This window comes from Bombyx mori, chromosome 25, assembly GCF_030269925.1.
Source record: "Bombyx mori chromosome 25, ASM3026992v2".
NCBI lineage: Eukaryota > Metazoa > Arthropoda > Insecta > Lepidoptera > Bombycidae > Bombyx > Bombyx mori.
Window position 1 is genome coordinate 874,073 of NC_085131.1, and position 22,344 is coordinate 896,416.

At 43.1% G+C, this 22,344-nt stretch overlaps 2 protein-coding genes across 4 annotated transcripts in view; one reads left to right on the plus strand and one right to left on the minus strand.

Annotated features, from left to right (window-relative positions):
- LOC101746189 (AMP deaminase 2) lies at positions 1–15,880 on the plus strand. 3 transcript variants are annotated; one of them, XM_004925664.4, is made up of 17 exons: positions 1–255; positions 905–1,034; positions 1,565–1,763; positions 2,461–2,565; positions 3,800–3,889; positions 4,000–4,195; positions 4,634–4,759; positions 5,346–5,544; positions 6,176–6,307; positions 6,908–7,071; positions 7,655–7,778; positions 8,647–8,813; positions 9,223–9,343; positions 10,047–10,220; positions 11,186–11,296; positions 12,427–12,564; positions 15,798–15,880. In XM_004925664.4, exons 1-17 carry the CDS (start codon positions 209–211, stop codon positions 15,810–15,812), a joined length of 2,238 nt encoding a protein of 745 aa, XP_004925721.1. In that variant the 5' UTR covers positions 1–208; the 3' UTR covers positions 15,813–15,880. The 3 variants fall into 3 exon arrangements, with proteins under 3 accessions (XP_004925721.1, XP_062532017.1, XP_062532018.1); XM_062676033.1 differs by lacking the exon at positions 1–255 and adding an exon at positions 419–517; XM_062676034.1 differs by lacking the exons at positions 1–255; positions 905–1,034; positions 1,565–1,763 and having other exon boundaries at positions 2,468–2,565; positions 3,784–3,889.
- The window catches only part of LOC101746335 (ribosome-releasing factor 2, mitochondrial), a 12,754-nt gene continuing 6,280 nt past the window's right edge, over positions 15,871–22,344 (minus strand). Inside the window, exons 8-14 of the mRNA XM_004925665.5 lie at positions 22,110–22,299; positions 21,532–21,687; positions 20,612–20,834; positions 19,003–19,120; positions 18,599–18,694; positions 17,833–17,979; positions 15,871–16,975 (exon numbers count right to left, since the gene is read on the minus strand). Of these exons, the coding sequence (XP_004925722.1) occupies positions 16,814–16,975; positions 17,833–17,979; positions 18,599–18,694; positions 19,003–19,120; positions 20,612–20,834; positions 21,532–21,687; positions 22,110–22,299 (1,092 nt within the window). The 3' untranslated portion in view covers positions 15,871–16,813. The remainder of the gene's footprint in view (positions 16,976–17,832; positions 17,980–18,598; positions 18,695–19,002; positions 19,121–20,611; positions 20,835–21,531; positions 21,688–22,109; positions 22,300–22,344) is intronic.

Sequence of the window (22,344 nt, forward strand, 5' to 3'; positions counted from 1 at the left end):
TATTGCTTGACACAAATCAGTGTCGTCACTCTCTATTTGGCTCACTTTTAGAATGTTAACCACACTTTCAATTTTCGTCTGTTCAAAGTAAAATGGGATAAAGTGCTACTGTTATCTTTATATATTTTAAAAATAAATAAGAGATTTAATTTCAACCAAATTTATATATCGTAAAACCAAAAATTATAACGTATCTAATACATTCAGGATGTTCGGAACACATAAGGAATATAAAAAATGGTCGAGATCTCGCTCGTAAGGAAATTTATTTAAAAAATAATGTTACAACTTACAATTACTTGTCGAGTTTTTAAAAATGAAGTGTGATTTCCGTGAAATCATGATAGTACCAGTATGCTAATAAACATGTGAGGGCCAAGCGCTCGGATTTAATGTTACGGTAAATGCTGTCCATAGATATCAGGAGCCATTTCAAAAAGTCATATCGAAGAGGGGCTAATTCCAGAGCTAAGTGCAATGTGGGAAAAGATGTCTGAAAAGGCGCCTACGGATTTAGGTGGTTCCAGATAATATCGAGAGGTGAAAGGATATTTTATTTAGGCGACATTTCAATTAATACGCGATATTTATCATTGTAATTAAATATGCTTTTTATTTGGTATTAGTATCAACAATTTGATGTTTATAATTGAACTTCAATTAAGTTAACCCCATTGAAATAGCTGAAGAAGTTTATTTGTTAAGGTATTTTTTCGAAAATTTGAAATTTAAATGGCTCTCCAGTAAAGCTGCAAAAATGTCGCCTAAACCAAATAGCTTTTCGACCTTCGATATTACAACTGCGGTGTCTACAAGTTAAGTTCACAAAGTATCACGAGATCGTTAATTTCTTAATTAAAATAGGTTATAAATTATTATCTATAAATATATATATATATAACAGCGAAGCGAACGATAATGCGGTCGCAGCGACGCGCACACATGTTCGAGGTCCCGGCGACAGCACGCGGCGCCGTGCCGACAACCAGGTCCCGTTCCAGAGAGTCTCCGTCGCCGGTATACATATCACTGGGGTATGACAAGCGTCTAGTTTTAGAACTGATGGTAGGACGTGTTGTTGACCCGCATGAGACGGTACCAACGTCCCCGCGTACCCTAAACACGTCATTACGGATCCCCCGATCCATTAAGGGTGCTTTTAGGTACTTTAAGCATCGGTCACCGTCTTCCGAGAACCAGTCGCGAAGGGCTCGACGAGTAAATTAACCTACAGACACAGTCCATTGAGTTTCTCGCCGGATCTTCTCAGTGGGTCGCGTTTTCGATCCGGTGGTAGATTCTGCGAAGCACTGCTCTTGCTAGGGTTCGTGTTAGCAACGTCGTCAAGCTTGGGCCCCGTGAGCTCACCTACTAGTTAAGGTTACACTGAAATGGCCTCTCAAGGCTATCAGCATAGGTAGGAAAAAAACTAGAATTTGTGTTCCACTTCGAATTCGTTTGAAATGGTACTCTCTCGAGTAAATCATTATTCTCTGGCACGTGACACCGCTGGCGTATTTAATGTTAATGCTAACAGCTTAAACAAGGGTATTTATTTCATCAGGTGCCCATAGAGGAGTTGATACGTTCAGCCACTCTGCTGGTCGAAGCGTTGGGCTTGCGTCGCTACTACATGGAGGCCGCCCAGCAGTCCTTCCCGGAGACGCTGGTGGAGTTCTTCTCCGGGCACGGCTCCCCGCGGCGAATGCTCGACAAGCACAAGGAATCTATGGACTTTACTCGCGCTTTACTTAATTTGGACAGTTAGTTGTAGACAGAATATTAAACTGGCTGAATTACGAGCATAATTTATCGACCGACATATCAAAATTTAGATACATTTTATGTATTACATTTCCTCCTAGGTTTTATTTGTCAAAGTACAGTTACGAGCTACAACTCGTCAATGCTAAACGAAAAAATAATTCACAGTTGACAAACAGAAAAGAATGATGTACTAAAGTGCTTCGGCTCTGCCTATTTTATAAAGATACATGTGACGTAGGATAATAAGATCTTATCATTGCAAAAATCTTAGGGAGATTGCCCTATTTTGACTGCCTGAATGGTAGGTACCTTAATTTACACTATTGAATTTTAAAACAATATCACCGATATACTTACTATATTTGGAAATTTACAATTCATCAAGAATCAACAGAGCCAAGCTTGGTACATTTCATAAATATCATCAGTTTTTTTTTATTGCTTAGATGGTTGGACGAGCTCACAGCCCACCTGGTGTTAAGTGGTTACTGGAGCCCATAGACATCTACAATGTAAATGCGCCACCCACCTTGAGATATAAGTTCTAAGGTATCAGTATAGTGACAACGGCTACCCCACCCTTCACACCGAAACGAATTACTGCTTCACGGCAGAAATAGGCGGGGTGGTGGTACCTACCCGTGCGGACTCACAAGAGGTCTTACCACCAGTAGGTTGGTTGAATTATTCAAGGTATGGCAGCCGAGCAGTATCTACAGCTGACAACGTGCTCCTCCGAAGAGTTCCAGCAACGACACAACAATGTAACTCTTAGTCCGCACCATTCCGTTACTAGATGTTGGTAAAGTTTTATATATTAGTCTTCTATTGTATATATTCGCCTGTTATATCAACCATGCTACCTATTTATTTATTTATTAAGTTGCAACAACAAAGTTCATGGCAGATGTCAAAGGTGCAATCGACAGTGCATTAACCATCGATTGAAGGCATTAAAAACAAAAATAAAAAATTATATAACTAAGATTTGATTACATTTGATTGATTGCTTAAGATTAATCTATATATTAATACGTGAAGCAAAAACTTTGTATCCCTTTTTACGAAAATTGCGCGGACGGAGGAGTATGAAATTTTCCATACTTATAGAGAATACAGAGAAGAAGTGCACAATGCTAATATTTTTTTTAAAATTATGCATAAAAGATACATTAAATCAATAAAGAAAACATTACACACACTACATACCATGTATTTGACGCACACACGCATGCATACTATTTATTGTCAAGCTTTTGTTCTTGTCGTCTGTTGTCAAATTGAGAATAGATTAAATATTGTTTGTCTTTGTTAATATTTTTTATAGTGTAGTCTTGGCGAAATTTATGATTAAAGAAGTATAAAATACAATCTTAAAAGTAGAACTTACAATTCCAATTAATTATAGTCGAATTTCGACTACTACGGGAAATGATCCGCGACAGATTTTTCCTGTAAGTTGTGAGACAGTTAGAAAAAACATCTATTTCACTTAAAATTAATTCAGCGCAATCGGACAACTCGAGCGAGCATTGACGGAGACCTCGCTACCGTGGACATTATTGTAGTCCTAAAGGATTCTGTTTAAGGGAGAGTAAGCACCTAAATTCGAACGAGCGGCTTTCTTATTAATGACTATTACCTATTAATGACTATTGTTCGTAGGCATCGTTAAACAAACACACAGCTAAGTCATAGTGCCCTTCGATTGGGACCTTTTTTAAACCCCTTTTAAAGAAGGTTCTGTAATAGCGCTAAGAAAACTCAAGGCTCGCTCATTCGAAAACGTGATTCCATTATTCTCTCTTCATTTTAAATACAAAGCGAGCAAGAAACAAGATGTTAGCTACTGAATCAAACTACGAGCATTGCTCAAACAAGAACTGACTTGGTATTAACTAAATATTCGAGAAACCCACTCCAGCTTGAAAATGAGGTGACGTAATTAGTGTACACAATGGTATACTCTTTTTAAGCTTCAGTTTTTCTTCAGCCATGTCAATTGACATCTAATAGTATGTTTGTCTTCAAGTTCCACTGATGAGCAGAATATCCATGACAAAGCCGGCTGACACAATGAGAACTTCCTTGGAGAGCCACGAAGATGTGGAGCCAATGATGGGTATTTTGAATTTTATATCAATTCGCATATTTTTATAATTGGTTCAGTAACTTTGATAGTTCTTTTCCTAGAGATAATAATAATATTCGTAATGTTGAGTATTCCTTCAGGACTCGTGGACCCGTGGGCTTGTCCAAGCCCCCCAGATCGGCGGTACTCGTTCCGATGGGTGGACGGTGTGGTCGCGGTCTACCGCAGCGAGGGTGATGCGGCTTCGGGCAGGCCCTTACCTTACCGCACCGTCAAATTCAAGCAGTACGTCGACGATATGGGGAAGCTGAGTGACATGGTCGCTGATGGACCGCTGTTAGTAGATTCGTTCCACCTTCACCAGTATGCGTTGGATGAATTTGAAAATTTCACAAGCGAAATTCACAGTACAGTACATATATTAGCTACGATTCTATTTAGGAAATACTATAATCGAAACAAAATACGCTACAAAAATTGTGTATTTGATCTCTAGTTCGAGCTCTAGTTTGCCGAGGCTGCCACTATATTTTTTAAAACCCGACGCTAACCAAAAAAAATAATTATATGTACTTTAAAGCGCTGACGTGTAGAGTCAATGGTTATTAAAGTCTTCACAAATTGAAATGGTGGGCAGGAAATGGTGCAAACAGGAGGTGACTTCGCGTCAATAGCAGTAGGAAGTTGATCCGTGCCAGTGTGGGCTCACTATACCAGTAAAAAAACATCCTCGGCAAAATTAAGTTATTTGTGGATTTTATTTTTGGCACACAGGAAATCGTTTTGTTTTCGTCGTCTGAGCTACCTGAAGTCTAAGTTCAAGATGCACGTACTGCTGAATGAGCTTCACGAGCTGGCTTTACAGAAAGCTGTTCCGCATCGAGACTTCTACAACATCAGGTACACAGCGTACGCTACTGTATAGCATTGTGTGCATAGCACGGCATTGTATTCACAGCTCTAATATACAGTCTTATTACACTTGGCTGAATTTAGTCGACTGAATTCAGAAGCAAATTTAGAAGCTTCTGATTACACTGTTCTAAATTTAGTTACTGAATCAATTGTCAGTTTAAGCGCGACGAAGTTGGACGTGTCGTGTGTGTACGAGGATGGCCCCAGCAGGAACGAGGAATCAGCAGACTTCAAAAATTATCTATAAATGGATTCGAGCTCGTTTGACCTAATATTAAACTCTTGAGTTGTTAGGTCTCCTTTGGAGACGCCCGGACAGCTGTTAGCAAATCCCACCCCTCCTGTTAGTTTAACTCGCCCACAGGTCCTGGTGAAACTGGAAAGGCCTTTGGACCACTAGTAATCTTTCAAAATAAAACAAAAAAACATAAACATCGCGTTGAGTGTGGTCGACTTCATTGCAAAACTTTTATCCTATAAATCAAGCATTGCTTCGCGAAAGACAGTGGTTCTTGATGACGCAACGGGCCATACCCCCAATTTTTTTTAAATCAACATAACAACTTTTCAGAAAAGTGGATACTCACATTCACGCTGCGTCGTGCATGAACCAGAAACATTTGTTGCGGTTCATCAAGCGTACCCTGCGGCAGAACGCCCACGAGGTGGTGGCCTTGCAACGCGGGGTCCCGATGACCCTCAAATCTGTGTTTGAGGAGATGCAGCTCGACGCCTACGACCTCAACGTTGACATACTGGACGTTCACGCGGTACGGTGATAAATCTTTTGAATTAAATAAGAAAGAGCTACTACAAGATGTTGCTTTGTTTGCCTTTCATATATTATTTGTCGTTCACTCAATATTACTATCAAGTTAATCATTCAGTAATCAATCAGGAGTTTGGCGTGTCTTTAGCTAGGGAAATGTACAACTATAAAACAATAACGAATACAGCCCAGAGTCGGAATACCGAGAATTATTAACAAAAACAATATCATCCAGGTATTGAATCCGAACCCTGTGGTACACTGGTAGTAGATTACTAGTTCCGAAGTGGACTAGAATTTATAAATAATTGTTGTATTAATATATTTTTTAATAATTGGAAACAAATCACGCACGATCAACCGGTCCGAATTTAGGATTCCCCGCGCTACGGGTACCAGAGACTGACTAACATAAATATCTTTAAATACATACCTATATAAATAATAAGCATCCACACACAGAGCAAACAAACTTGTTCATCACACGAATGTTTGTCCGATGCGAGAATCGAACCCACGACCCTCAGCTCTAACTATTGCACCACCGAATCAATCAGATTTAATGTAATATATTTTTCAAAACGACATGACCCCACCCTTGTACTGTTTATAAGTGATGATGAAATGTCCAGGACCGCAACACTTTCCATCGTTTTGATAAGTTCAATGCCAAATACAATCCGGTCGGAGAGAGCCGACTGAGGGAAGTGTTCTTGAAGACCGACAACTACATGAACGGAACGTATTTCGCCAACATCATTAAGGTATTCCTGTAGACCGGTGTTTCCCAACATAGGGTCTACGCCCCACAAGGAGGCAATTTGATATTTAAGGGTGGGCAATCGCACTAAATTAATATAGAAAATCTGTATCAAATTATCAATCTGTTCTCATCTGAATATCATAGTGACTTCTTCCTAAAACCTATATTTATGTTTATTAAGTGAACAAGTCAATTTTTAAATGTTAAAAATTAGGTATGCGGACATAAAAATTTTAGAAATGTTGCAGTGGGGCCATGGCACAAAAAAGGTTGGGAAACACTGCTGTAGACTGTGTCACGTATTCGAAGTAGAAAAGGCACGACAAGATCATGGCGATAATTCACCATGTGGCTTTTATGGTCCGATAACCGCTTAACACCAAACAGATCACGCGACTCATATGCAATGAAGTTAAGTAAAAAACGAAACCGAAAACGTTTTTATGCTTAGATGGAGGGTCGAGATCGCGGCCCACCTAATGTTAAGTGGTTATCAAACCATTTACGTAGTAGATTTCTATGGAGACATCTACAACCTAAGCGAACCGTGGACTCTTCCGCCTTCCGAATGCTCTGTTAGTATAAGATGCTGCGTTTGTAGGAAGTGATGTCGGATTTCGCAGAGAATAAGTACACGTACTCCGAGCCCCGCATCTCGGTGTACTGCAAGAGCAGCAGCGAGTGGAGTCGGCTGGCGTCGTGGGCGGTCCGGAACGACGTGCACTCGCCCCACGTGAGGTGGCTCGTGCAGGTCCCCAGGCTCTAGTGAGTCTGTCAAAACTGTTTTAGGTTCCTGTCGTAATGAAAGTGATGCAGGGGTGGATTCGCCGCAAATACAATTCCCGCCGTCATGATAATCGCCTTATCGTTGCCGCCGCTGACTACTCCCCGAATCCTGATCACGCAGGAGCCAGTCACAGTCGACGCCCTAGATACGTCCTTACGGATCCATCAGATCCAATTACCGTTGCATTAGACGCCTTCAGCTCTAATACTAGAAGCAGGCTTAGAGACCCCGGTAAACGTACGCGTCGAACTCGAAAAAGAGCTCGACGTGCAACCTAACTCATGCATCAGCTCGCTGAGTTTTTCGCCGGATCTTCTCAGCGGGTCGCGATTCCGATACGGCAGTAGATTAATTCGCGAAGCAGTTGCTCTTGAGTTGTTAGGTCTCCTTCGGAGGCGTTCGGGCAGCTGTTCGCAAATCCCACCCCTCATGGCTGAGCCCGTGCTCGCCCACCTGTCCTGGTGAAACTGGAAAGGTCTCCGGGCCACCATTCAATCATAAAAAAAACCCCGAATAGGTTTTTATTATTATAAAACTTGATCTAGTTTTGTTTCGTTGTAGTGATATCTACCGCATCAACAAGTTGCTGAAGAATTTCCAGCAGTTTCTGAGCAACCTTTTTGATCCGTTGTTTGAAGTTTCCATCGACCCCAGTTCCAATCCGGAGCTGCACAAATTCTTGGCGGTTTGATATTCAGTGCAAATTCTATTTAAAAAACAGTAGGAACGATTCGTTTGATATATCTTTCGAAAACGCAGTGGCAGTTTGAAGATTTAATCAGCAAACCTGCTACATCGGTCATGTGACATGCGAGCGCCCGTCACATAAATTACATTATCTTTTCTTCCAAATGCAGCCAAAAAGACATGAAAATTAATAGGATGGATTAATAGGACAGACGGAGCGAACAAATTCGCAATCCAACAGCTAAGTTACAGTGGTCCAGTTTCATTTCATAATCTTAATAACACGAAAAGAGAGCGTCGTGTGTGTGCTAAGAGTTACTGAACAATATCATATACATATAAAACTCTCGTGTCACAATGTTAATTACCATACTCCTCTGAAACGGTTTGACCGATTTTTATGAAATTTTATATGCATGTTCAGTAGGTCTGAGAATCGGCTACTATCTATTTTTCATACCCCTAAGTGATAAGGGTTGTCCACCCCTAACATTTATTTTTTGGACAATTTTTCTTTTTATAATGAGGCTTGTTTGTGGTTGAAGAGGTTTTGTTATTTTTATATTCCCTCATTGTTCACAGCGCTACATGTCTCTGTCACTCATTTACCACATCCTTACACACTTACAATAAGTTAGTTTTTTTTCCTACACTAGAAATTCCTTAGAAATCTTATATATGGCAAAAACGTTTGCCGGGTCATCTAGTAGGTATATAAAATTACGAACGTCGCATTCTGAAACTGCATATATCATTACAGTGAAATTAGCTGGATTTTTTTTCTTTTAAGTATTTCTGCATTTTAAAATACCCCATTGCTGCTGTCGGCATTCTAATACTGGTAGTATCAAATATGTTTTGTCCAGCACGTGATCGGGTTCGATAGCGTGGACGATGAGTCCAAGCCGGAGATCCCGAACCTCAGCGAACATATGAGAACTCCCGAGGAATGGAACGACGAGGAGAACCCTCCGTACGCGTACTACCTGTACTACATGTACGCTAACATGGTCACCCTCAATGAGTTGCGCAAGTAAGCATTTGTCGTCACCCTTGTAGACACTAACCAAGACGTTTCCCGTTCCTCATCATCATCATTCTCCTGTCCTTCTCCCAGTCACCTGGGGTCGGCGCGTTTTCTGCTTCCATACTCCTCTATCATATACCGTTTCTTCGCTCACTCCCCTCTTACACATATTCCGTTTCGCCGTCCCCTACGTGGTACTTATATATTGTAATGCTCACCAGTGTAGACTCTACTAAAGCACTAGCATTCGAAGCTTCTAAGAAATTGTACCTATATATTTAGATGACATATTGTTATTGGCATGTTGTTAGCGGATATGATCGCGGTCCTTGGTCTGCTGAAGTAGCTACTGTCCTAGCTTTGAAACCGCACACAAAACTGAAAGTTTTTAATATTTTTTTGGTTGTTTAAAAAGGGAGCAGGGGCTGAACACATTCGTGCTGCGCCCCCACTGCGGGGAGGCCGGGCCCGCCGCGCACCTGAGCGCCGGATTCCTCCTCGCCGAGAACATATCTCACGGACTCATCCTGAGAAAGGTTTCTATTCATCCACGATATATCAGCTTTAGCTGTGGCTGGATACACAAAGCTTGAGTCCATTATCACTTTTACTGGTGGTAGGAGGACCCCTTGTGAATCCGCGCGGGTAGGTACCACCGCCCTTTTTTTTTCGGGTAGGAGGCCGAACCTCCTACGAGGTCCCCGCGCCCAGGGGGCGCGCGGGGTATGTGGGACTTGACGATCTGCAAGGTGTTGGGAGTAGACCGCGGGCCTAAGGAATTTTAGGGCCCCACCCACTGATCGACTCCCCTGCACTCTTCGCCCAAGCGTCCGATCCCCTCCGAGGTCAGAACCCGGATAAAGTAGGGGTTTACCGCGGTCAACACTGCAACCAGACAGCGCAGCTCACCCCAAGAACGCCCGGCCGACGGAGCCTTCGAGGCGAATCGAAGGCTCTGAAACGTCAGCCGTCTCGATATGGCAGCCCGTCAGGCCGCCCAAACGGTAGGTACCACCACCCTGCCTAATTCTGCCGTGAAGCAGTAATGCGTTTCGGTTTGAAAGGGGGGCAGCCATTGTAAATACACTGAAACCTTAGAACTTATATCTCAGGGTGAGAGCCGCATTTACGTCGTAGATGTTTATAGGCTCTAGTAACCACTTAACAATAAGTGGGCTGTGCGCTCGTCCACCCATCTAAGCAATAAAAAAAATAAAAAAAACCTTACTCTATTTTTAGGTGCCCGTGCTCCAGTACGCGTACTACTTGGCCCAGATCTACATCGCGATGTCTCCGCTCAGCAACAACTCGCTGTTCCTCAACTACCATAGGAACCCGCTGCCAGAGTACTTCGCGAGAGGACTCCGGGTCACTCTGAGCACTGATGATCCTCTGCAGTTCCATTTTACTAGGGTAGCTTATTCGCTTTTCCGGCGTTGATATTATGACTGACAATACATTGATGAGAGCATGCCGACCGTGAGCACTCGTAATTACTATACACACGAAACGGAACGGTTTTGGACCTTAGCCAGGTATCCTCGATCGAAGCCGACGGGTATTTTTGAGATGTCTTATATGGATGAAGCGAAGTCAGTTTGAATTTAGTGTCATTGTATCTAGTGGTTAAGTTTCCTTCCACTACAGGAAACGGTTTTGGACCCTAGCAGGACCTATTCGATCGAGGATAATGGGTACTTTTGAGATGTCTGATATGGATGGAGTGAAGTCAGTTTGAATTTAATGTCATTTTGTCTGGTGGTAAGTCACCTTCCACTACAGTGGTTCACAACGACTTGGTCATCAATTTATTGCTACACACTTCAATTATAAAGAAACACTAATGACAACAATGTCAGAGTCACATGCTGAGTAGCTACCAATCCATACTAATATAATAAAGCTAGAGTTTGTTTGTTTGAACGCGCTAATCTCAGGAACTAGTGTTCCGATTTGAAAAATTATCTCAGTATTAGATAGCCCATTTATTGAGGAAGGCTTTAGGCTATATAACATCACGCTAAGACCAATACAAGTGGAGCACCAATAAATAATGTTTTAAAATAGGGGTTTATATAGCTCCTTAACATTCTATAATTCAAAAATATATTCACTTTCTACGTAAATGAAGTAAGGGGTAAAATTTTGCGTTATGCCAAAGTTTTAAGCGGTAGGCAGCGGCTTGGCTCTGCCCCTAGCATTGATGAAGTCCATGGGCGACGGTAACCACTCACCATCAGGTGGGCCGTATGCGCGTCTGCCTACAAGGGCAATAAAAAAAACTATTCCACGCGGACGGAGTCGCGGGCAAAAGCTAGTAATTTATGAGATTGTTTTTATATTTTGTCGCAACTCCAGTGGACACGTTTAACCGCCAGGAGCCGCTGATGGAGGAGTACAGTATAGCCGCGCAGGCGTGGAAGCTCAGCTCGTGCGACATGTGCGAGCTGGCCAGAAACTCTGTGCTCATGTCCGGGTTCCCGCACGAGGTGAGGGCCACAACTTGCTCTATGCCTAACGTGACCACACGTCCCGCTTTCAGGCTGTCCGTCCCGCTGTACCCAACCAGAACAAAAATGTCCCGCTTTCATTTATCTGTTTATTAGAAACTTACCGAATACTTATTTATTTATCTCAAATCCTTAAAGTATTACAAAATACATACTAAAGTAACTCTAATTTTGCTGTAGAATAGTAGTTTTTTGTTGCGAAATCTAATATATAAAATTCTCGTGTCACGGGGTGCGTGATTGAACTCCTCCGAAACGGCTCGACCGATTTTCGTGAATCTTAGCGTGCATATCGGTCAGAGTTGAGAATCAAACAACATCTATTTTTCATCCCCCTAAATGTTAAGGGTCCACCCCAAACATTTATTTTTTATTTTTATTTTTTGGATATATTTTTTTTGTTACAATGAGGTATTATTTGGTTGAATGAGGTTTTTTTTTCTACACTAGAATTTCCCTAGAAATCTCATTTAAGGCAACACAACGTTTGCCGCGTCAGCTAGTTATTTATAAATATTATTTTAAAGGCAAGTTGGTGTAAGAATTAAGATGTCAATGAGGGTAAGATACAATAATAAATTATTTGAAGTGATTTTTTTAACCATATTTTTTATTTTTCACTTAAATATTGCATCGTACCCCGACATACCCTATATATTATGTATTTATTTATATACGAAATTCTGTAGGGGTCCCGCTTTGACGCGAAAAAAAGATGGTCACGTTATCTATGCCGTCTCCTTGGCAAATGGTACAGACACCGACACCGTTTGTGAGGTACATAATATAGAAGTGGTTAAACAATCAAGAACTTACGGGCATCTTACTGGTGGTAGGACCTCTTATGAGTCCGCACGATTAGGTACCACCGCCCCGCCTATTTCTGCCGTGAAGCAGTAGTGCGTTCCGGTTTGAAGGGTGGGGCAGCCGTTGTAACTATACTTGAGACCTTAGAACTCACTCAAGGCGTATGGCGCATTTACTTTGTAGATGTCTATGGGCTCCAGTAATCACTTAACACCAGGTGGGCTGTGAGCTCGTCCACACATCTAGGCAATAAAAAATATATAAAAAAAGTGTATGAGTTGTCGTGTCTGCGCGTGGTCCAGATGAAGCAGTACTGGCTGGGCGCGCAGTACGTGCACGAGGGTCCGGCCGGGAACGACATCACCAAGACCAACGTCCCCGACGTCAGGATCTCGTTCCGCCACGAGACCTTACTCGACGAGCTGGACAACTTGTTTAGCGTACGTATTGTTTGAGATTATTTACTGTTGCCGATCGTCTGAAGGAGGGTGCTGATAGATTTTATGTAGTTTATTTAAAAGTTGATACAATTTTCGATGTTGCAAATACTTTTTGGTTTTTGTGGTCATCGAAGGTTTTGTTACTTACTGTTAGACACATTAGTGACAGGGCATTGACATGTCAATGTCACTTTAATATGTATTCATTCGTTGCCAACCACTACACGACAGAGCAGAGAGCTGAGAGCCGAGTGAAATCGCTTGTGACACTATAAAATGATTCGCAATTAGACAACATGTCGACACAATTGAATTTCCGGTAACCGTACTCGTCGAACTCGACAAAGAGTTCGCCGTGCAACCTAGCCCATGAATCAGCTCGTTGAGTTTCTCGCCGGATCTTCTCAGCGGGTCGCGATTCCGATCCGGTAGTAGATTCATTCGCGAAGCAGTTGCTCTTGAGCTATTAGGTCTCCTTCGGAGACGCTCGGGTAGCTGTTAGCAAATCCCACCCCTCCTGGCTGAGCCTTTGCTCGCCCACCTGTCCTGGTGAAACTGGAAAGGCCTCTGGGCCACCAGTAATCCTTCAATCATAAAAAAAAAACAATTGAATTTCAAGTTGTATGTTTAGTGCAATGATATTTTATATGTAAAAAGAAGCAGATATGTTTCAAGCGCACGTCAAGTGAAGACTCGAAAACAGGCCAATTGGGACGTTTCGTCTTTAGTCGCGTCTAAACAAATGCAATAATGATATAACAAGCGCAATCGTTCCAATTATAGCTATCTTTTTTACTCACGCGCTTATCCCATCTTTTGTACTTTTCATTAATGCTACTTGTCAACATGTGTGTGCACTATATCGGTAGGTATGTAGATATATACAGTCGTGGTCAACTAATTAGGGACAATCTCTAGTTAAGCCAAATTGTGAATTTTTTTTTTATTTTCCAACGAGTCTTAGCAATATTCCATATCTTTTACATGTAAGTGTAATTAGTCATTTATGTGCGCGATTATACAAACAATAACAACTTCTTAAACATTAAACCTCTTTACAGTATAGCTGATACAATATCATAGTGCTATTGGTTCAAAGAATACTGGCTGGCCATTTAATTAGGGACACTGAGGTATTGCGTTCTAATTTCAGAATTGGAATTTTAATACTTTTTGTTTCTTTTCTTATTGTTTAGAAGTTTTGAGAATTATTTTGAAGAAAAATGGGCAAAAATAAAAGTTGCGATCAATTTATCATGAAGTTTGTCGAGCGTGGTTGGTCATACCGAAGGATAGCACAATATTTAAATTGTTCAAAAACTATGGTATGCAATGCAGTGCAACATTTCAAGCGCTATAACACAGCTTTAAATGTGTCCAGAACAAAAAGATCGAGAAAAACGACTCCGCAAGAAGATATAATGATAACCAGGTTAGCTAAGAAAGATCCATTTCTAGGCTCTATTTTAATTAAACACGAAGTATTTGGGGCAAACGAAAGAGCCGGTGTATCTGCGAGGACCGTTCGACAACGTTTGATAGAAGCAGGGTTGTTCGGAAGAGTGGCTCGCAAAGTACCGTTGTTGAAGAAAGAACATAGAAATGCTCGTTTGGCATTTGCACGTAAATATGGACATTGGACCTACGCCCAATGGAAACATGTACTTTTCTCTGCCGATACCAAGGTTAATTTGATTTCTTCAGATGGAAGGCAATATGTACGGCGTCCTTTAAAAGCGGAAATGAATCCAAGATTCACAAAAAAACAGGTGAAACATGGCGGTGGAAACATTAAAATATGGGGTTCATTTTCTGGACATGGAGTGGGATCTGTGAGGAAAGTTCAGGGTAACTTAGACCAACATCAATACAAGGCAATATTGAAAGAAACTATACTTCCCTATGCCTCATGAGGAGCATCTCCCTATTATATGAACGTTTCAGCAGGATAACGACCCAAAACATACCGCCCATTCAGTCAAGTAGTTTCTTACCAGTCAGTTTGTATCGGTGCTAGATTGGCCAGCAAATAGCCCGGACCTCAACCCAATTGAGCACCTTTGGCACGAAATCAAGAAAAAAGTTGCCACTTATCGTAATACAAATTTGGATGAACTTCATGAAGCTTTTTGTGAGGCATGGGCAAACATTCCTGTCGAAACATGTCAGAAACTGATAATGTCTATGCCACATCGGTGTCAAGTGGTAATTAGTAACAAAGGTTTTGCTACTAGGTACTGATTTTACACGTAATAAAATGGAGCTGTTAAAAATATTATAACACTGAAGATTATAAGTTTTGTGTAACTGTATTTTTCATTATACTTTACTGTCCTTAATTAAATGTCCACTACAGAATTGTACCTTAATATTTAATACATGTTTAATCTTTGATATTAAATACTTTTTCTATTTATTAAATCTTTTATTTACAGCCATTTATAGCATAATAATCGGACCACATTATGCAAATAATAGGTGCTGAAAAATCAATAGGGTTTTATATTTAAATGTACATAACCGGTTATAGCCCTTCACTATCTTGAATGTCCCTAATTAGTTGACCACGACTGTATGGCGCGATCAGATTTGAAGAGTCAGTTACTATGAAGATAACATATCTGTTGTATAAAAATCATTGGTTTAGTGCGTGTTTTTTAATTTTCTCAATAGCGTAAAAGTTAACTCAAATTTGTACGGAGTTGAACGATTGTCTACGTTTGCCGCTAGGGGCGCTGTTCCAACTGCACTGAACTAGAATTAAACAAGTTTGTTTGTTTGTTCTGGCGACCCTGGTTCGGTTATTATGTCAAAGTAACAAAGTACGGTCGTCGATCACACTCGAGCAGATCAAGTTCTCATTTAAGTTGATCGGACGCCTTCAAGTTGCCGAAGATTACGTTGAACTATTCCGTGATATAAATCGCTACAGGTCCGGTTAATGAAGGCGAGTTTGTAACGGCATTTATCCCAGGGCAGATCCGTGGCGCAAATCTCTATTCTGATTACATTTTAAAAAACAAAACGTAATTCATAAGAAGTAATGGAGTATGGTAGAGTGTAAGTATGGAGAGTATTAAGCGGTAGGCAGCGGCTTGGCTCTGCCTCTGGCATTGCTGAAGTCCATGGGCGACGGTAACCACTCACCATCAGGTGGGCCGTATGCCCGTCTGCCTACAAAGGCAATAAAAAAAAAAAAAAAAAAAGTAATATAATGTAAAATTTTGTTGCAGGCAGCCGAAAAATAAACCAGAAAAGGGGACCGGTAGCTGGAAACAAATGACTTTGATTTTAATAAAAAATAAATCACCATGTTCTCGTGTTCTTTTTATTTACACATCATTTAACAATCTACAGCATTTAACGTTGCTAAGGTCGATGTCTCAGAGTGGTGCGGCGGGGGTGCGGGGCGCGGGAGGGAGCAGGCCGCCCGTGTCTGCGCCCGCAGTGAGTTTAGTGCGAGTTTTTAACGTTCTCGATAGCGTGAACGTTTTTAACGCTTTTTAGCTCCCCTGCCTAATCGTAGGTAGCCTTAGGGGCTATACAACTGCCATTATCTGTGTGCTTAGTGCGAGTTTTTATCGTTTTCGATAACGTAAAAGCATGGAGGGGTAGAGGTAAGGAGAACCGCCTCTGTGTGTGAAAAGTTTCGTTAAAATCTGCTACATAAGGGTGGCGCTACAGTAGCCACCGGGTAAATTTAAAAAAAGGCGTTGAAAGCACTACAAAATCACGAAAAGTATTTTATTTAAAGCTGATTAAAAATGCAATCGATGTCTCCACGTTTTACCACAGCAATAATTTTAGGTTATATTGACGAAATTAGTATGGACTACGTAAACATGCGAGGTCTTGTATATTACACTGTCACTAACTACTCTAGTCATTAAATATATAAAATTTCCTGTCATTAAATATATAAAATTTCCTAACTCAGCATACTTCAATCAGTTAACTGCTCAATTCATATCATACCCTGTGCCTATGCTAGCGCCATTCAGGAGGATTTTTGAACTGTATTTAGTACTGAAAAGTCGGACACTTTTTCAAGCTTCTCTCATATGAGACGGCTCTCCTTACCTCTACCTTCCAAACGTAAAAGTTAACTCAAATTTGTATGGAGTTGGAACAGCGCCCCTAGTGACAGTCGTAGGCAAACGTTCAAACTCCATAGAAACTTGAGTTAACTTTTACGTTATCGAGAACGTTAAAAAGCTCGCACTAAGCACACTGGACAGCAGCGCGAGGTCTAGAACCCGGTGACATTCTTGACGGCGAGCTGCTCGTGTTGCGGCGCCATCTGGCGGTGCGAGTGGAACTGCATGGAGAAGGTGGCCAGCCCCGAGCTCAGCGAGCGCAGCGTCGACGAGTAGCCCACCACCTCCGACAGCGGAGCTATGCACTCTATCACCTGGGAATAAGGTTTATTTTATTTAATGAGTTTGTGTGTATTTTTTTTTATTGCTTAGATGGGTGTCCACCCACACAGCTCACAGCCCGCCTGGTTGTTAAGTGATTACTGGAGCCCAATAGACACCTACGACCTAAATGCGCCACCCACCTTGAGATATAAGTTCTAAGATCTCAAGTATAGTTACAACGGCTGCCCCACCCTTCAAACCGAAACGCATTACTGCTTCACGACAGAAATAGGCGGGGTGGTGGTACCTACCCGCGCGGACTCATAAGAGGTCCTACCACCAGTAATTACGCAAATTATGATTTTGCGGGTTTCATTTTATTACACGATGTTATTCCTTCACCGTGGAAGTCAATCGTGAACATTTGTTGAGTACGTATTTCATTAGAAAAATTGTTACCCGCGTGCGGGATTCGAACACCGGTGCATCGCTACACACGAATGCACCGGACGTCTTATCCTTTAGGCCACGACGACTTCTCGTACAGTACCCGTCCGCTTCGCTGGACATTTAAAATTAACATTATTATTTCTCACCCCACAAAGATTCTCATAATTAACGCCCCCGCAACTGGTGTAGGGAGTCTAACGCTCATATAAATATTAGCCTATCCATCAAGTACACTTATTTTCTACATGGATACCAAGTTTCAAGTCAATCGGATGCACGGTTCAGTAGTTATAACGGAACATCCGTAAAAACCACTGTAGATTTATATATTAGTATAGATGGGAGGACGTGTTTATGACCGATGTGGTGCTAAGCCGTCGCTGGATACGACAACGTCCGTGCGCCCTGGGTCCACAGCACCAAGTGGACTCGACACAGGCACGAGGTCGCAGCTCACCTTGTTGTGTTGTCGCAGCTGGATGTGCTGCACCTCGACCCTCCGCCGCGAGAGGTCGGCCAGCACCCTCTGAGAGTGCGTCTCGGGACACACCACCTCCAGCGACATCACCGGCTCCAGGAGGATCGAGTCCGCCTCTTCGAACACCTAAAGAATTGAAATAACACTGTGATGGAAATTCGACCTTGTTTACGACAGCCACAAGATTTTTATTCATTTAGTGCATTAAATTTGTTAGTTTGTTTTAATTACTAGTGGTAAGTCGTGTGAGCTCCCCAGGGTAAGAGCCAGCACACTGCCGTGGAAAGTATTAAGCGGTAGGCAGCGGCTTGGCTCTGCCCCTGGCAATGCTGAAGTCCACGAGCGATGCTAACCACTCACTATGAGGTGGGTCGTATGCTCGTCTGCCTATAAGGGCAATAAAAAATAAAATAAAAATATCTATCGCAGAATGGACCGATATTTTCACTATTTTATGATATAATGCGCGCACGATGGGTAATCGTGCAAAGAGATTGCGCAGCACGAAACGATGACAGTTCTGAGACGTCTTCACTCTTCGCGAGTCAGGCAACGAATGTGCTTCGATCCCACTCGCGCGACAACATCTCGACTCTGCCGAAGCCCACCACTCGAACTGAGCCGACGCTTGACGAGCAGTTGCGGCTCGCACCCACTAGATGGCGCTTTCGTTTCGTTTATCGTATCCGGATGCGACATATCTATAAGTTAATGTATAATACGACAAGGTAATAGGGGTACTCGCCTTCCTCAAGCACTGGGCGACGGACGCCGTCACTACGGAGTCGGAGGTGCCGCGCCCGGACTCGAACCAGTGCAGCGTCACCTGCACGTCCACCACCTGCACGTGATAAAGCAGTTGCCCTCGTGAGGTGACCTCATGTGAGGTCGCCGCGCCGTGTATTCATGTTCACATTTCGCTTTACATACATATTTTTGAAGTGAAACATCTTTAGAATCGTTAATAAGTCCATAGAGACACAAACACATAAATGTATAGGATTCAGCCGGCGAGAGGTCTCCTCGGTCTCCTCTTTGTGCGACTCTTCGTAGCATCCCCACTATCGTCTACTAAACATTGTACGCATGTATGTACGTGTCTGTATGTTACTAGTGCTTTGAGGTGGATGTCTCAATGGCGTGACGTACCGGACAGCCGAGCTTGGGCCCGTGCAGCAGCGCGGCGGCGACCCCCTGCCGCACGGCCTGCAGCTGCCGCGGGTGCAGATGCGCGAGGTTCGACGCGCTCTCGACCGTCTTATCTAACCTGTGGAGTAATTCTTTTTTTTTATTGCTTAGATGTGTGGACGAGCTCACAGCCCACCTGGTGTTAGGTGGTTACCGGAGCCCATAGACATCTTCAACGTAAATGCGGCACCCACCTTGAGATATAAGTTCTAAGGTCTCAGTATAGTTACAACGGTTGCCCCACTCTTCAAACCGAAACGCATTACTGCTTCACGGCAGAAATAGGCGGGGGTGGTGGTACCCACCCGCGCGGACTCACAAGAGGTCCTACCACCAGTAAACAAGAGGTCCTACCATGAGTAAAATGTAAAGTATTTTCAAACGGGACTTTTTGGCGGGAACGCGAGGCGTGAAGTTGTGTGATCTGTTTTATTTTGTCTATTTAGTGTTTCTTCAGGTTTAAATGTGTAATAACTGTGGTTTATTAACTGTTTAAAATTTAATAATTTGTATTCTAAGTTTTTTTTTAAACAATCTGCACTGTTTAATATCTGTGAAAGTGCACAGATGTGGGAAAATGAAACAATGCCGCTAGACGTGACTTCTCGGGATCCTCCAAAAAGTACACTAAAAAAATCTCAGTAAATGACCACCATTTTCCTTCATCCCATATCATCTCATCTCATTTCATTTAACTTCATCCCAGTTGATCTCAAATTAATCATCTTTATTTCATTTCATTTCACTCCATGTTATCATTTTTCATAAAAATAAGAATATAAATTACAATAAGATATGACTTAAAGGTCTTAGTTACCAGATCATAAATTTTATTTTTACCTTATTTATTATTATATATTATTACCTTAACCTTAAAAAAAATCATATTTTCAAATGATTCTCATTTTAAATGTAGCCTATTCCAGCTACAGGTAAGTGAGCTCACGGGCTCAATCTGAGAGAATTTGTCATCAATAGCCCCAGAGCAGTGCTTCGCAGAATCTATCACTGGATCGGAAACGCGACCCACTGAGTAGATCCGGCGAGAAACTCAGTGGGCTGTGTCTATGGGCTAGTTCACTTTATCGAACTCTTCGTCTTAACTGACGAGTTCTGTAACGACGAAAACTGTAAAGTATTACAAACGCCAAAAATAAAACCGTACAAATAATTTTAATTAGACTTATAACTTCATCGATTATTGTGAATTAATAATTTCGCATCAATTATTTCGATAGGCTAGACGCAGTCTAGCGACAGTTCAACGCTGATCTATCAGCATACAAAGCAGTTACTGGTGGTAGGACCTCTTGTGAGTCCGCACGGATAAGTACCACCACACCGCCTATTTCTGCCGTGAAGCAGTAATGTATTTCGGTTTGCAGGGTGGCCGTTGCCGTTGTAACTATACTGAGAACTTAGGACTTATATCTCAAGGTGGGTGGCGCATTTACGTTGTAGATATCTATGGGATCCAGTAACCACTTAACACCAGGTGGGCTGTGAACTCGACCACCCATATAATCAATAAGAACAAAAAAAAGCAATACGGGGATCGAGCGGCCCTCACCTGAGGATCTTATCCTGAGCGACTCCCTTGACGGTCCTGGCGGACATGGTGACCTTCAGCTGCTGCCTGGCGCCGCCGATCTTCCTGTCCACAGTGAGCGTGTTCTTGCCGGAAGAGACCAGCGCCTCCCGGTACGCTATCTGCAGCGGGCCCAGCTCCACGTCTATCTTGTACTCTCTGATGATGCGCTCCTTTATGATTTCCAGGTGGAGCTCGCCCATACCTGGCGTGGGAGACGACGAAGTGAGAGTCTTGTTTCGTTAGCTATTGCCTGGCGGTTAGGCATGCTCTGAGTTACTATTCGAGTAAGGTTTTTTTTATGATTAAAAGATTACTGGTAGCCCGGAGGCCTTTCCAGTTTCACCAGGACAGGTGGGCAAAGCTCGGCCAGGAGTGGGATTTGCTAACAGCTACCCGAGCGCCTCCGAATGAGACCTAACAGCTCAAGAGCAGCTGCTTCGCGAATGAATCTACTATCGGATCGGAATCGCGACCCGCTGAGAAGATCCGGCGAGAGACTCAGAGAGCTGATTCATGGGTTAGATTGCACGTCGAACCCTTTGTCGAGTTCGATGAGTACCGGCGTCCCTAAGCCTGCTCCTAGTGTTAGAGCTGAAGGTGTTATCGAGTAAGGTATTTGACCGCTGGATTCTATAACCATAATGCGATTGCTTCCTCCGGCGAGACACGAGGCCGTAATCTCGATTGCAAAGGCTATTCGACCCTTCAAAGTCCTTCGTCCTAGAAACAGAGACCTCAAAAAGAACATCACCCTCACAAGAGTTAGTTTAGAGAAAGGCTTACTGTCCATTTGTTGCCATAGCCACGCGAGGGCTCGGCGCGGAGGCGAGCTTCATGAGCTACAAATAACAAAATCGGAGGATAGAAGGCAGAGGAGACACAAACAACAGTCCACTGACCGGCCAATACGATCTGTCCGCTTTCGTCATCCGCGTTGACCCTGAGGCTCGGGTCCTCCCGCTGCAGCTGCTCCAGCGCCGTCTCCAGCGCCGCCTGGTGCATGGCGCTGGGGGGCTCGATGGAGCACAGGAACACGGGCTCGGGCACGGTGGTGCCTGAACGGATAAACCGGCCGGTTCTCATGTTACAACAAGACTTTATGCCTCATTGTGAAAGAATCGGCGGAACAACACGGTCCTGGTGTGAACTATTAGGTGGTCACCGTCGCTCATGGACGTCAGCAATGCCAGGGGCAGAGTCAAGTCGCTGCCTACCATTGAGTACTCTCCGCAAGCCTCGTTTGAAGAAGGACATGTCATAGCGCTCGGGAAACACCGTGGAGGGGAGTTCATTCCAAAGCCGGATAGTACGTGGCAAAAAAGATCTTTGGAAACGAACTGTCGATGAACACAGCGGTTCCAGATAATATGGAACTCTGCTCTAATGGCGGGAGGTGCGAGGAGGTAACGTGAGCGCTGCCACCCATCATGAGACATGCCTTCGTGTATATGGACTAAGTTTTCCCTATAGAACCTACCGATGCCGAGCAGAATTTCTGCAAGTTCCTCAGGCTCTGGTTCAGAGTCGAGAGCCTGCAGCCTCTGCCTGGCGCTGGGCAGCATCAGCTCCTCCGCCCGCCCGGGGAGGCGGAGCAGCGTCGCCAGCCGACCCCGGGCCCTGTTGGCCGCCGCTTGTGTGGACGTGACCAGGTCCCCCGTCATGGTCGCCTGCAAGACGCTGCTTCATCGTATTGATTGATGTTTTCCACTTCG